General features: G+C 39.8%; 1 protein-coding gene across 3 annotated transcripts in view; it reads left to right on the forward strand.

The window, feature by feature from the left end:
- Pax3 (paired box 3) overlaps positions 1 to 14,358 on the forward strand; it is a 94,595-nt gene that overhangs the window by 63,326 nt on the left and 16,911 nt on the right. For all 3 annotated transcript variants that reach the window (XM_005395499.2, XM_005395500.2, XM_005395501.2), the window contains exons 5-7: positions 1,916 to 2,121; positions 10,005 to 10,170; positions 11,087 to 11,301. In XM_005395499.2, the coding sequence (XP_005395556.1) occupies positions 1,916 to 2,121; positions 10,005 to 10,170; positions 11,087 to 11,301 (587 nt within the window). The remainder of the gene's footprint in view (positions 1 to 1,915; positions 2,122 to 10,004; positions 10,171 to 11,086; positions 11,302 to 14,358) is intronic.

A 14,358-nucleotide genomic window follows, 5' to 3' on the forward strand; every position in this document is an offset into this window, starting at 1 on the left:
ATTCTAATGTTCCAAAAGCTTGGAAACCACGGGTCTACAGTTATGCACAGATTATTTCTCATTTAGTTCAGTTTGTATTTATCAAATATATGTGTGTATAATTTGTACTGGGAACTTTTGAAGTTTATAATTCAGTGCATTGTAGTTCTTTTGGTTTTATGCACCAGTATTTGTTTTCAGTTGTATTTTTGTCAGGTATGCTGTCTTACCGATTCACTCAATTGCCTCTTCATTTCACACCATGTATAGAACACATTAATGTATTAGATAACTTAGGATCATATTTATGGTTTCATTTTGGATAGCTCTTTTGAGGCAACTTATGATTTGTATTGAAATAGATGGAAATTTATATTTCTGTATAGCAGATTTAAAGTTGAGCTTAGGAAATGACACATATAGGACATTAGAGAGCATTGTATGTTCTTACATTGTTCCAAATGCCACTTGTACTTGTCCAGATCTGACCAGTCTGAGGGTATAAATGAGTTACCTTGACACTGACATAAATCAATAATTTTCTGGCTCATGGTCCCTGTTTGGTAGTGGCACACCTTGATCTCTTCTCTGGAAAAATCCTCCAATTCTTTGGGGAGTTTTCAGCATACATTTGGCTGTCCATGGGAGCAAGGCTGCTGTGGCTCTTCCTCTAGTTTGAGGTCCTGTTCCGGGCAGCTTTTTAACAGGTCTCTGGCTCCTTACCCCATGCCTGGATCTTTTTAACGGGTCTCTGGCCACTCTCCCACTCAGGGTCCTGCTCTGATGCAGCCTCAAATCAAAGAATGTTCTGGAAGCTACAGGTGCTCCATTAAAGTCACCACCCACTTTTACTGTGGGAGCCGTAATGTATCCCTAGCAGAAATTGGACACTGTCGCTCTTTCCTCTCCGTAACAGAGCTTGGCCTGGAAGTAGTAATACTTGTGCCTCACACTTTGTTATCTTTTATCACAGCTTCTTCTTCCTGTAGGAGTCAGAACATGTTCTTATGGGAGAAGATGCAATAATGTACCTTATTTGCAAGGATCCCCTAGTCCCTAGTTATTTTTTCTGGACATCTGCACATTAAAGTCTGAAATACCTTTCCCTATGTGCACCCCGGCAAAGGCAGGCTTTGCGGGGAGTGCAGCAGCAAGGTCCAGTTGCCCAGGAGCCCCTGTTGAGAAGGGCCTTGTTCTCTGCTGTTGCTGTCCTGCCATTTGTAATAATATTTGACAAGGAATCTCACATTTTCTTCTTTGCCCTGGGCACCTCAGAAGCTACCTGCCCAATAGGCAGGGATCCAGACGCTGAACGTCAGCTAGGGACAATTCACTAGACATTTACCTTCCTTTTAGGTCAGTTATTTAGGTTTACATTAAGAAAACGTAGATTCCCTTTGAAGCATTTCCCAGGATCTGCTCCTGAGACACTACATTTAAACATGATTTTCAAATAGGAGCAATAGAGTCTATAAACACATAGAGGTCCTACAGTAGTTTGTTTTTATTGGCTTTTGAGATATTAAGTTGATTTTGTAATATTTTTAAAGAATCACATTTGTTAACAGAACTCTCAGTGAAAAGGCTGGTGGAAATTTATCAGAAACCAAATTAAATGTGGTTTATTCATTAGACACCAGTGAAGTGCGTACTGAGTACTAAATACAAAGCTGTAAAAATGAAATAACCCTGACCCTGTTTTCTGAGAGCTCAGAATGACAGATGCTCAGAAAATTATTTTTGCCTGGGGAGAGGGGTGTAGGATAGGGGAGCAGAGTAAATCTCATTTAGCGATGTAGTACAACATTGAAAGCACTGGTATCCAGGGAACAACATTGTGACAGAACTTTAGACTAAGATTTCCATCATCATGGCTGGGTCAGACTTGCTTTTCTTGTCATATTTTATCATGTTTTTCTTCCTCTTGTGCCTTTAGCCTCAGCACCCCAGTCAGATGAAGGCTCTGACATTGACTCTGAACCCGATTTACCGCTAAAGAGGAAACAGCGCAGGAGCCGAACCACCTTCACGGCAGAACAGCTTGAAGAGCTGGAGCGCGCTTTCGAGAGGACCCATTACCCTGACATTTATACCAGGGAGGAGCTGGCGCAGAGGGCAAAGCTCACTGAGGCACGAGTGCAGGTATTGACGTCCAGCCAGAGAGCAAACGGAAAAGTACCCTGTCCTCTGAGATGTATTTTAATCTAAGAAAAGTATATTAGGAATGGCTCTTAAGGTGGACACATACTTTTAGACTTAAGAGAATTGAGGCCGGGCGTGGTGGCGCAGGCCTGTAATCCTAGCCCTTGGGAGCCTGAGGCAGAAGGATCATTGCGACTTTGAGACCAGCCTGGGCTACAAAGTGAGCTCAAGGCCAGCCTGAGCGGCATAGGGAGACCCTGTCTCAAAAAGACCAAAAAAAAAAAAAAAAAAAAAAAAAATAGACTTAAGAGAATATGATTCTGTCATTTAGGGTACACAGAAGTTTGTGTTATCCATGCTGGCTTATCATTTACGGAATCCTTATTATTCCCCAGGCACTGTACAGACTTTGGAGTGGTACCCAGTTAGCAAGCACAATTTGAGTGGTTATCCTGTGATAGGGACCACTTTAAATCCTTTACGCAAATTAACTCATGTAGTCACTATAACCCTAGGTTGATACTATTAATATCCCCAATTCATAAATGCAGAAACAGCAACTTAGACTGGTTAAGTGATTACCGGAGGTTGCACAGCTGTGTACCTAATCGAGAGCTAATTGGATCCCACACACTTCATCCCTGTAACCTTTCCATTAGGAAAATGTGCCAAGGTGCATAAGGCAAAGTCTTTCCCTTGAAGAATTCTGTAGTCTGGAAGGATTTCAAGTAATTACATTATTTTAAGATCATGTTGAATTATCTTTTGAAGTCTTGCAATTGTGCTGAGCCCTCTGGAAAAGTCTATGTGGCTGTAATGTGTTTCTATTGATGTGGAATAATGTTTTCATTATCAGTGATGAACTTTTCCTCTCACATTAATTTTATAGATTACAAAGGAGTTAAGGGGTCTGGGAACTCCTCACTGTCCCAGTAGGTAAGGCACCTTATCAGGAAATGTGGTGTGTTACTTTTAGATAGTTGAATTTCGTGGTCAAAGTCAGGCTGGCATCTTGGCAGTGAACTGCTCGGTTCATGTGGTATCAAGGTTGACCAGCACCTATGCAATCCATTATCTCTCCAATCACAGCTTTTTACAGTAACAGTCTCTTGCAGGCTGCAGAGTCTAGGTAGAAGGATTATTCTGTTCAACTGTCCAAATGATCACCACAGTGCCAGGAAGGTCCAGAAGTGTGGAGAGGAGCTAAGACAATTCTCTCCAGGAGCTGCCGTCTAACATGGGTAATGAAGGGATTACATAAGTACTTTAAAACAAAGCATACATGATAAAGTACTAAAAGAGAGGGAAAAATTGCAGTGTGAGTGGGGAAAAGGAAAAGAAGCGATCTTGGAATAAATAGAAGGTTAAGCGAGATACTGTATTTACTGGACATAGCGCAGGGAGAGCATGTGAATAACAGGCAATTATATGTACACAGAGTAGCTTGAAGTGCCTGGGCTACACAGAAGGTGATTTTTCATTCTCTGTCCTGGCCAGCTGGCTTAGTGTAAGGAGCGACAGGGCAGTAGAAAGGGTATAGTCGGGTAGCCAAGCCGATTATATGTTGTGGAAGGCTTGGGTTGCAGGCTGGCAAGCTCATGCTTGATGTGATGGCAGTGCAGGCCACGGCACGGAATGCATAGTGGCAGAGGGGTTGGCAAGGAAGGGACCACAGTGACAGGTATTCAGAGGTGGGATGTGTGCAGCCGACTGTGTAAGCTGGAGGTGGGTGGAAGGGTGAATGAAAGAGTCACAGACACACCAAGTTTTGTTGGGCTGGTGATTTACAGTTGGAACTATTGAGTGTCCTCTACCCATTTCATGGGGATACAGAGTGTTCCTCCCCATTGAATGGTATGGAAGTGACCTCCGTGAACCATGGGTCATAATGAGTTTACTCTGTATCCCAGTGAAGTTGGCAGAGAAAGCCAGTATTCTATAATATCGTAATATAATTATATATATATATATATATATATATATATAACACTGCTATGTATATTTTTGTTTGTTTGTGTATTATAGTTCTAGGATTACCTGGTTTAAATGTGAAGCAAGTGCCCACTGTATCTTGAGCGTCAGCTCTTACACGGATGGCATGGGCAAACATACCTACTGGGTCTGTTCTTAAAATAGATTATTAGTTCTGAACTACGTTTGAATAAAAAAGCTTGTGGTTTTAAGAGATGAGACAGTGAAGATGATCAAAGTGGAAGAGCATTCAGTGTTGCTCTACCTCATTCTTGCTTTTGTCAAAAACAAGGATGGGGCCATAGATGAATTTCAAACCCCGTGGCTGTCCAGTGTCCAGCTTTCTCATCTGGTCAGTGGATGTCAAAGGATAATAATAATGACCCATTAACATAGAGGACATGGGATCAGACCAATAAAGAGCACTTCATATTTTTCTATACAGTGCCCTCCTCTCCAAAGCAGAGCCCTCATTAATGTAACAGCTGTCTTAATGTGGCTTTAACCCGGTGACCCTTTACATTCCTTATGGCCTCGTTAGTTCCCTTGAGACACATCATGTCTTGCACCAGGCTATGATCTACAGCCTAACAAATTCCCTAGAACACCCAGCATATGGATCTTTTACTTAACCCAGCAGGAAAAAGAAGGGAGTAGTTAATCACTGATTAAAATGCCAGAAGAAAATCCTTTCGTTTTTAGGAGGATCTGGGAAAGCGGTAGCTAAGTCAGTGCACTTTGAGTGATAGCCAGAAAGTGTGAGTTAGTTTAATTTGAGGCACCTGGGAAACTCAACCCTAAACCCCCCAAACTCCAAACTGTATCTATGTTCCATTATTTTTCCTCCCGAGGAAAAGTTATTTCTAGACCTCTTTTGGATAGAGATGAGACAAAAGCTATAATAATTTAGGGCTTTGTCAGTATTACATAAAAATTCTTTTGACAGTAGCCGTTTTGTATTTCTCCTGGCTAAATCTGAGTGTAAAATCTAAGAGCTGCTGTACACCATAGAATATTAGCCCCTGAGAAGGAACAACAACAAAAAAGACCTTTTACTGAATTCACTGAGCTGGCTTTTTAATGTATGCAATGGCAAACATCACAGTTCTTTTCAAAGAACAGAATTACATGCAAATATGTATGATGTGCAAAAGTTTTAGTAACCATTTCATGAAGTAAGCAAATATCTTACCAATTAGATAGCAGAAGATAGGGTAGGAAGCTGTTTGTGGAGATAGCATTGAACCAGCAGTCAGAATATGTGGGTTTTGATTCTAACTTGCTAGAAGTATATTTTAAATGAATCATTTCATCCTACTGGGCTTCATTTTTTGGTTTTTTAAATTTTAAAAATATAAGTTTAGTTAGATCAAATGGTCTCAGTCTGGGTGAATGGACCATCAGGATAATCTTGGATGGACTCTGGGAGATCTGGGATTTGTACACAAGGTGTGTGTGTATGTGTGTGTGTGTGTGTGTGTGTGTAGTGTGTGTGTGTACATCATAAGGATTAACTAGGAAAAGTGTGCCTGACCATCATTATATTCTCAGATACCATCTCCCACCTGCAAATTAAAAATCACTAGGATACATGATCTCTTAGGATTGATTTACATCAATAATTTGGGGTTCTCAGGGAAGCCAATGGTGATTTAAGGTCTTCTAACAGATGTATATAGTCTAGAAGTTAGGATAGGTGTGGAATATTCTGAACTCCACAATGAAGCAAAAATATGGTCATCCCTCAGCTCTCTGTGGGAGCTTGTTCCTCAGGTATCCAGATGCAGTTGAGTGTGCCTTTGCTGTGCCCACGGTCCTTGGCAGTCTGCTCTCCACACAGCAGGCAAAGCTGGATTGCAGTAGTGATTGGAGGATGGAGGAGAGCATGGCGTGGGAAAGGAAAGGAGACAGGCATGAATGAAAGGGTCTGGTACAACCAGCAGCTCGGCCCCAACCTACCTACTTAGAAAGTACTACATTGCACTACTAGGACATCACTGCATCTAGTGTTTAATCAAGCATTTTAATCTGGTTGTGAATTCTCTACAGATTAAGTATTAAATTCTCTCTCCATTTTTTCAAGTAGCATTTGAAATAACCCATCTGGAATGTAGGTTAGATTGCCTTTGAGGGCAATACCAGAAATGTGAACTAGTAATTTATTGATGGGCAAAATTAGGCTCACACTGTGGGACAATTAGCACTAATCCATTAAACTTGGAAGCAAATTTGACCTAAGCCTTCATTCAAGGCAAACTGGCTCTCAGTTATCTGAGGTGTTTTGAGGCACTTTCCTATTGACCCATTGGCACAAAAAGGCTTTGGCTGTAGACCACAGAGGCAAAAAGACAAGACAAGCCTTTAATTCTTAGCTTTCTCAGAGAGAAGTATCAATATGAGAATTTTAACTTAATAGCTAATATTTATTTAGCAGATGGTATCTCTAAATTTTCTTCCAGTGCTTTGATCCTACTGCATTTTTAAATTGTTACAGTTTTTGTGAAGTCATATATATATATATATGTATATATATGTTTTCCATGTAGCAGATAAGATAACAAGCCCTCCAAATGATAAGCAAATCATTCAAGGTCACAGTTGTAAGTGAGGGCATGGAGATTGGAACCATTTGCATAAAAAGTATTCCTGTATCTTTAGTATGGAGATTACTAAATTTTTCTGCTTATATTGTTTAGTGCCTAAATAAATTACTTTACTCATGAAGAGAAAAATTTATTACAATTTTATTCCACTTTTGTAATTCATGGATTGCAGTAGTGATTGGAGGATGGAGGAGAGGACTGATGTATTGTGATAGTACACATGCAGTCATAGCTAACTAACAGTGTGTAATGAGATACCGAGCAATGTGTGTCTCTGCCCTCACTTCTGCTCATGCTAAGAATGATGTGGAGGGCCATATAATGTACTGCAGGGAAAGGAAAATTATTTTGGGTTAGAGATGTTAAAACTATGCCTTTCAGGCATGTACCCGACTTTGTAAAATTTGGTTTTGCTTTACTGGAAAAGCACTGATGGAAAACTCATATTCTCTAATATGACTAATATTCTAGAACATTAGTCCAGGCCAGTGCGTTTCTGTTGATAGTGTTATTCTTTTCAAAATGAGGAGAACTTTCTAGACTGGAATTGAGTCATCAATACCTTCCATCTATTTTAGATGAACTTATTCAGTCTGTTACATTCACACATACTTGTGATTCAGTAGATTATCCATTGGTAACCTATTAGGGATTAGTTATTTAAGGCTTATTTAAATGTTGAGTTATTTAAGGCTTCTGAGTATGAAGGGAATTATTTAAAAGCTTTCCAGGAGTATCACTATTTGGTCCATGTAGGAATTTATAATGAATATTATTTCAGGGGCATTTTTTCCCTACTAAAAATTGAAGATACATTGTTTGTGAGTTTCAAAGTACAGAGAGGGAAAGGAAGCAGAATTTTCAACTTTGGTATATTTTTCCTTTCATGCTTCTTTTGGCAGCCCAGCTAGTTCTAGAGAATACAGAAGGCTGGCATTGGTAAGACGATTAAAAATTCTGGTTTAGTGTCCAGAGACAAGCAGGCTAGTCCTCATTAAATCCCACTTTTCTCAGCAATAGCCCTCTTGATTTATTTAGCCTAAACTTAAACAACATTTCAGTTCTTTCCTTTGGGAAGCTTAAACCTTGTCCTAAAGATTTGTTCGTAGATATAGACTTGCTTTTCAATTATTTATTTTCACCTTTTTATTGTAGGTATAATAGATATTGTATCATAAACAGAAGAGTTTTTAGAATACAGCTCCTAGTGGATTTACTCAGTATCTTTGATATTTATTTATTATTTTGGAAAAAATGGGAACAACCTTCAAAATCCTTACATATCTAGCCTGTGTGGATTTCACCTTCTGAAGGAATTTGTAGAAAGTTCGGATGTTCTTCCTTTCACATAATTTGGGAAATAACAGTTTTGCTTTTAAAATTTGGGTTATGGTGTAGTTAGAATGAACCTTGAATGAATACTAGCTTGAGATTGTGGGGAGACTGGGCATAGCCACCCTCTGGGTAGATTGAACCTGGTTACTTATTCAAAGGTTACAGAAGGAAGTTGGCATAGACAGCTTGGTTCTATGCTCTGATCAAATGGAAGTGTGGGTTTCTGAATTCTTCTTGGTGGGTCTCACCACTATCTGAACTTTCGGGAGTTACATTCTCCTCATAGGTAAGCACATAAAGCTGGAGATGCACTGAGTATAGTTGATCTAGAAAAGTGTGAGCAACCACTTCGTGTGAGCTAAAAGTGCCTCTTTAATCTTGAGGTTTTATAATATAAGGTTATGACTCCAGTGGGTGGTATAGCATGAAAATGACCCTGATTTCCCAACCTCAGCCTTCTCAGGCTAACACAGTTCATTACAAGGTTTTCCTTAGTAAGAAGTGGTTTTTCTTCCTGTAATCCATCTAAAAAAGTGTAACACTCAGACTTGCAGAGAGAAAGTGCAATTGATGCAGGTCTAATATTGAGCATTGCTCATGGTTCTGTTACCCCAGGTGACAATTTATCAAGTGAAAGGCTAACTCAACTGTGTATCAACACAGGAAAAATATTGACTCACTTTCTCTTCCTGCTGGAAACATAAGGACTATTAAAAGTTAATATTTTCAGGAAGTTCAAACTACTTTCCTTACCAATACCTTGAAACAAGGGCTGGAGAGGACAAAACACTGTGCAGGCAAATGTTTGGATGAGTGGTAGAAGGTGCTCAGACGCCTGGGTAAAATATTTGCTAACTTGGGTTTCCTATTTCAAAAAGAACAAGACATTCACTTTTTAAAATTGTATGACATAAGAATTGCAGCTATGTTGTGTAAGTGTTACACACTGTCCTATGAGGAAATCAAGGCTCCTCTTTTCTTGGGGTGGTCTGCTCTTTCTTTTTTGTACCATGACCTCTGTCTGGAGTGATCTTTCATTGAAATTGTGCCCAAACTTTAAAATGAGCTGAAACTTGGCCTCTACTTGAAAGTTTTCCTGATTGTCTTTCTGCACTTCCAAACCTGGAGCTTCTTCCTCTAGTGAGTAATTGTTTGGGTCTCCTTAAATTCTTTGTGAGCTCCATAAGGTCAAGTTTGGGATCTTCTGAGTATCAGATCCTACCTTACTCCACTTCTGTCCCCTCCTAAGCACAATGCTTTCAAGTCATGTTTTAGTAACTCTTGATATAAAAAAGAATATTTTTAACTGGTAGAAATCTCTTCTACCAATCATCAACTGTATTTTAGATGGAAAATGCTTTCATGTTTTCAGACCTTTCTTTGGCATTTACTTCCAATGAGATCAATCAGTCCAGTGTCTCATATGCTGAAAAACATGGTAACGTGGTTCCATTTCTTTATCCTTCTGTTCTTTTGACATCGCTGTCTAGGAGCTGTACTCCCAAAGATGACAGTAATACAGAGACAGGATGATAAAAATGTAAAGCACAATGCTTGGTGTATGGAACAGGCCAGGCCAAATTTAGGACACGTGGCAAGTGGGAGTCAGAGAGATTCATGGCTCCTCCTTCAAGGCTGTAGTTTGTGCGGGTGGGTGGGTGTTGATGGCAGTAATGGGGTGTTCTCGTTGTTGCTACTCCTGCTCAGTGATTTCTATCTAAGGTCATCATGAGGTTTGTGGGGGCTACTGAAGGACCACAAAGAGTCATCAGTGCCTCTCTACTGACCCCTGCCATTCAACTCTCCTTTCAACCTGACAGTGCTCCCCAACAACACCGAAGGCGGGGTGGGGGGCTCTTGCATCTACTTGCCCTGTCAGTAAGGGGCCTTTAATCTGTTTTAGCATGAAAAATTCATTAAGAATGTACTATTATTTCATCAGTGAAATCCTCAAATTTTAAATTAAATCCATAGGTCTGGTTTAGCAACCGCCGTGCAAGATGGAGGAAGCAAGCTGGGGCCAATCAACTCATGGCTTTCAACCATCTCATTCCGGGGGGATTCCCTCCCACTGCCATGCCGACCCTGCCAACATACCAGCTGTCGGAGACCTCTTACCAGCCCACGTCTATTCCACAAGGTATAAAGAAAGAGACTCGAGATTAAACTGTAACTTCCAATTGCTTTCTCTGGCAGATATTTTATACAGTGAATTCTTTCTAGGATGTTGACATGGATGCTGTTTGTATGTCAATTATGTGACATCAGGTTGTCCTAAATGTGCCTGTCACGTTTCAGAAACATAGTTTATTCCATGACATATCTGAATTCCTCTAGATAAACGGTGTGGTAATATAATGCCATTACAGTATTTTAAAGCAAAACAACCTTCCTAAATAAACACGGGGTTTGCTTCTTTGTTAAAAATTTACTGCTACATTTGTACACTATTTCTGCTGTGGTTACTAACTTCAGTACATTTGTGCACCAGTTTGTAATTAACCAAAGTTCTGTGATGGTTACTAACTGCGGCAGTAATATAGAGAAGGAATACGTTGATAAAGTCCTTATTTCTTAGCACTTAGAGTTAAATGAGTTAACGTTAAATTACAAGACTCAAGTATTTTGGATCATGAAACATAGCATGTCAGGCATTTGAAACTGCTATAGCATTAATATATAGGTACTGTAAAAGTGCATTTGATAAGAATTTTGACACTTGCAGACATATTGCTCAATTGTCACACTGATTAATAGTATTCACTATCAGAAAGAGGCTTATTAGCATTGTAAATGGGATTTTTGCATTCATATTCTGTGTGGGTGTGCTGTGAGAGTATATACCTAAGTTATGTACTTGCAAATATGCACAAAGGTAGACGTGGCTATATCTGTTGACTGATTCTACACCTACGTGCTAGGAAACACAGTTTGAATCATCAACAAACATCACCAGTACATTCCGCTGACAGCTTGGTAACTTGTGACATTTCGCACTGAGCCTGCTCTGCTGGTCTGCAAAGGAACTTTCTCACTGACAATCTTCTTCATTTCAGCCGTGTCAGATCCCAGCAGCACCGTTCACAGACCTCAACCACTTCCTCCAAGCACCGTACACCAAAGCACTATTCCTTCGAACCCGGACAGCAGCTCTGCCTACTGTCTCCCCAGCACCAGGCATGGATTTTCCAGCTATACAGACAGCTTTGTGCCTCCATCGGGGCCCTCCAACCCCATGAACCCCGCCATTGGCAATGGCCTTTCACCTCAGGTCAGTCCCGTGTTTCTAGACAGATGATTTGCTGTATACCAGAACCAAATAGTCAATTCCCCGAGGCAGTAGTATAATGAATTGCCAAATTTAAACCATAATGTATTCTTTATACAAGCCACATGATTTTAGTTTTCTAGTTTCCTTTCTCTCTACCCTTCCTACTGACTGCAGAAAACGTTGTAGCTTGGACTTAAAATTCAAATGACTTCTAATGTAATCACTGAGACTCTGTGTTTATACTTAGTTGTTGAGGCATTTGTCATGTGCCTTCTCTACCCCCAGCTCTGGGCTTTGGTTAAGAACTCACAAACAGGGTGGCTTTAGTTTTGTTTCTTGTTTCCAATGGTATTGGTTGAGTGAACAGGGTTTGGAGCAGAAAGTACCTGAGAAGAAAATATCAATACTTTGACACAACAGTCCTAGAAGGAGAAGACAAATGATGTGGAGAGACTCAGCTGATCACGGCAGTGCTGGGAAATAAATGAGTTATAAATGCACAAATTAGAGGAATGACTGCTCTTTGGGATTATATATTTGAATGTTGTAATTGTTTTTCTAATTTGCATTGGACTATGAGCTTTTCTTGGGAGATCATATTAATAAATTACCTTGATAATTGCATGTCAGAGAGATGGTTAAATTTCTTACATGTGGCATCTGTCTGAGGTTGACATTATTAGCAGTTGTTTAAATACAGATCGCTTGATTTTATTAGAGAGCATTTGGCCCAGGTGGTGAGAAGAGCTCTCCACTAAATTTGGAGAAATGTCGCGAAGGGGTTGCAATCTATAATTGCAATCGAGAATCTCTTCAGGGCTGAGAGAGTGAGAGTTTTAACAGCTTTATCTTTTCTCGACCTCCTTTTTCCTCCTGGTGGTTAGAAAAACAGAGAGAAGCTCAGAATGACACAAATGAAAAGTGAAAAGACAATTATAGTCAATTACACACTAATCACCGACTATCACCGCTGCCTAAGCACCAAGAGGGCATTCTAATAGGCAGAAAATGAGATTTTAATGGCACAAAGGGTGGCCAAAATAACGACTCATATATCTTTGCCTTCTTCGTTTTCTTCAACTTGTGGTGTGATTCTTAGGAGTGGGGCTCTGGGGCTCTGCGCTACTGTGATAACTCTGAGCAGCTGAAAAGTTCAAAGCCCTTGGAGTTGAAAAGAAAGGATAGCAAAGGCAATGAAATAAACATTTCTGCCTAAAGGCAAAAGTTCATAAATCCTTTTTTTGTAACAGTAAATGTAATTAAGTTTCATAGATTCCTATAGCACATCCTGGGACAGAAAATAAAAAAGTAGGAGGTGGCTTTAAACCTCAGCTGAAAAATAACAACATGAAAACAATCGAAAGTGCTTCCTACAGGACTTTAATGCATTTGACTTCTAAGTAATGGCATTTGTGAGTACGATTTTGCATGACAATCATGAGCTCACACTGATAGAGCCATCTTTAAAAGCTCCAGATTCACTGCAGATAAGCTTCTCCGACAGTTTAGACAGAACATATACAGTCATTGTCTGTGATTTTTTAACCTTAGTAGTTTGCTACCATAGAAAAGCTTTTCCTGAACATGATTTGGTTGAAAGTTTTAACAGAAGTAAACTCCAGTCCTAGGCACTGCTGTAGGGTAAAATGCAGGATCCCATGAACATTTCTCAGCATCTTATTTCATTCAATCATAGTGAAAAGAATGCAAACCGGTGTTCTGTAGTGAAACTGCTAGTTATTGTATTATACTGTGTTGTATGCAATGATAATTGTATCCCTCTGCGTTATGTAAATATTACATAAGCTGAATTGCTAGAGCTTGAACTTCCAACGGCTAATCCTGGACCTCAAGAAGGTTAGAGATGCTTCAGGGTTGGTGATAGGGTGGGAGTCATCCTAACATCAAGCAATGAAAATACAACATATTTTTTGCTGTATTTCTTATATATTCTATTACTTACTTACTTACTACCTTGTAAATATCCAAGATATTTTGTGTTTGTATCATATATTTCTGCCTCAGACCACCCTTAACTTCCCATGTTGTCTCAGCTCTTGTATCATTCTTAATGAGTTAGAAAAAGAGATGAGTAATATAAAATTTCTCCTTATTTCCTCAGGCAAAATTAGAGAACAAGAGAAGTGAATCTGTATCTTGCCAAACGTGAATGAAATAATGGCCTAGGAAAATTGCAATTAAATCTCAGATTTCATTGGAATTGATCGTTTCTTAAGAATGCCTCTAGCTGGGTGTGGTGGTGCACGCCTGTAATCCCAGCACTGGGGAGGCTGACGCAGGAGGATTACTGCAAGTTTGAGGCCAACCTGGGCCTCCAAGCCAACCTGAACTGCACAGACAGACCCTGTCTCAAAAAGACAAAAAAAAAAAAAAGTCTCTAATTAGATAAGAGATGTTTATACCAGTTTTGGTTGGCTGCTTTCATTAAAAATAACGAGAAACTTGAAGCATAGAGCTCAGACCTAGCAACCTTGTTTACCTGCTAACTAAAGAAAAGAGGTGGTGATTCTTTAGTTACTGCTTATGGAGAAGGCAGATTAGGGCTGGGGATATAGCTCAGTGACTCAAGCCTGCCTGGCAAGTGCAAGGTCCTGAGTTTGATTCCCAGTACAAAAAAAGAGAGAGAGAGAGAGAGAAGGCAGATTAACATACTGGACTACATAATGCTAATAATAGTGCTAATATTGTTGACTGCTATTTCTCTTCTTCCTCTCCACTTACTCTTCTAACTGTCCCAACTCTGGTCAGCTCTGATGCAGATGGTTCCACTGAGGCCCAAAGAGATAGTGACCTGCTGTCAGCTGTAGGAAGAACAGGGAGAGAATTGGGACCAGAATCTAAGATCTAGGATCTCCATATAATACATGACTTAGTGAAGAGGAAACAGACTTCTTGGCAAAAGAGGGGCAGACAGTTTTCATTGTACTTTAAAATCATTTAGTTGTAAAATGAGAAGAAACTGTTCAAAATGAAAGAGAAACTGGGATGGGGTAAAGGAGAAAAGAAGGAAGAGAAAAGCAAAAATGCATATATATA

Source organism: Chinchilla lanigera, unplaced genomic scaffold (genome assembly GCF_000276665.1).
Source record: "Chinchilla lanigera isolate Chin_1 unplaced genomic scaffold, ChiLan1.0 scaffold00052, whole genome shotgun sequence".
In the NCBI taxonomy this organism is placed as follows: Eukaryota; Metazoa; Chordata; class Mammalia; order Rodentia; family Chinchillidae; genus Chinchilla; species Chinchilla lanigera.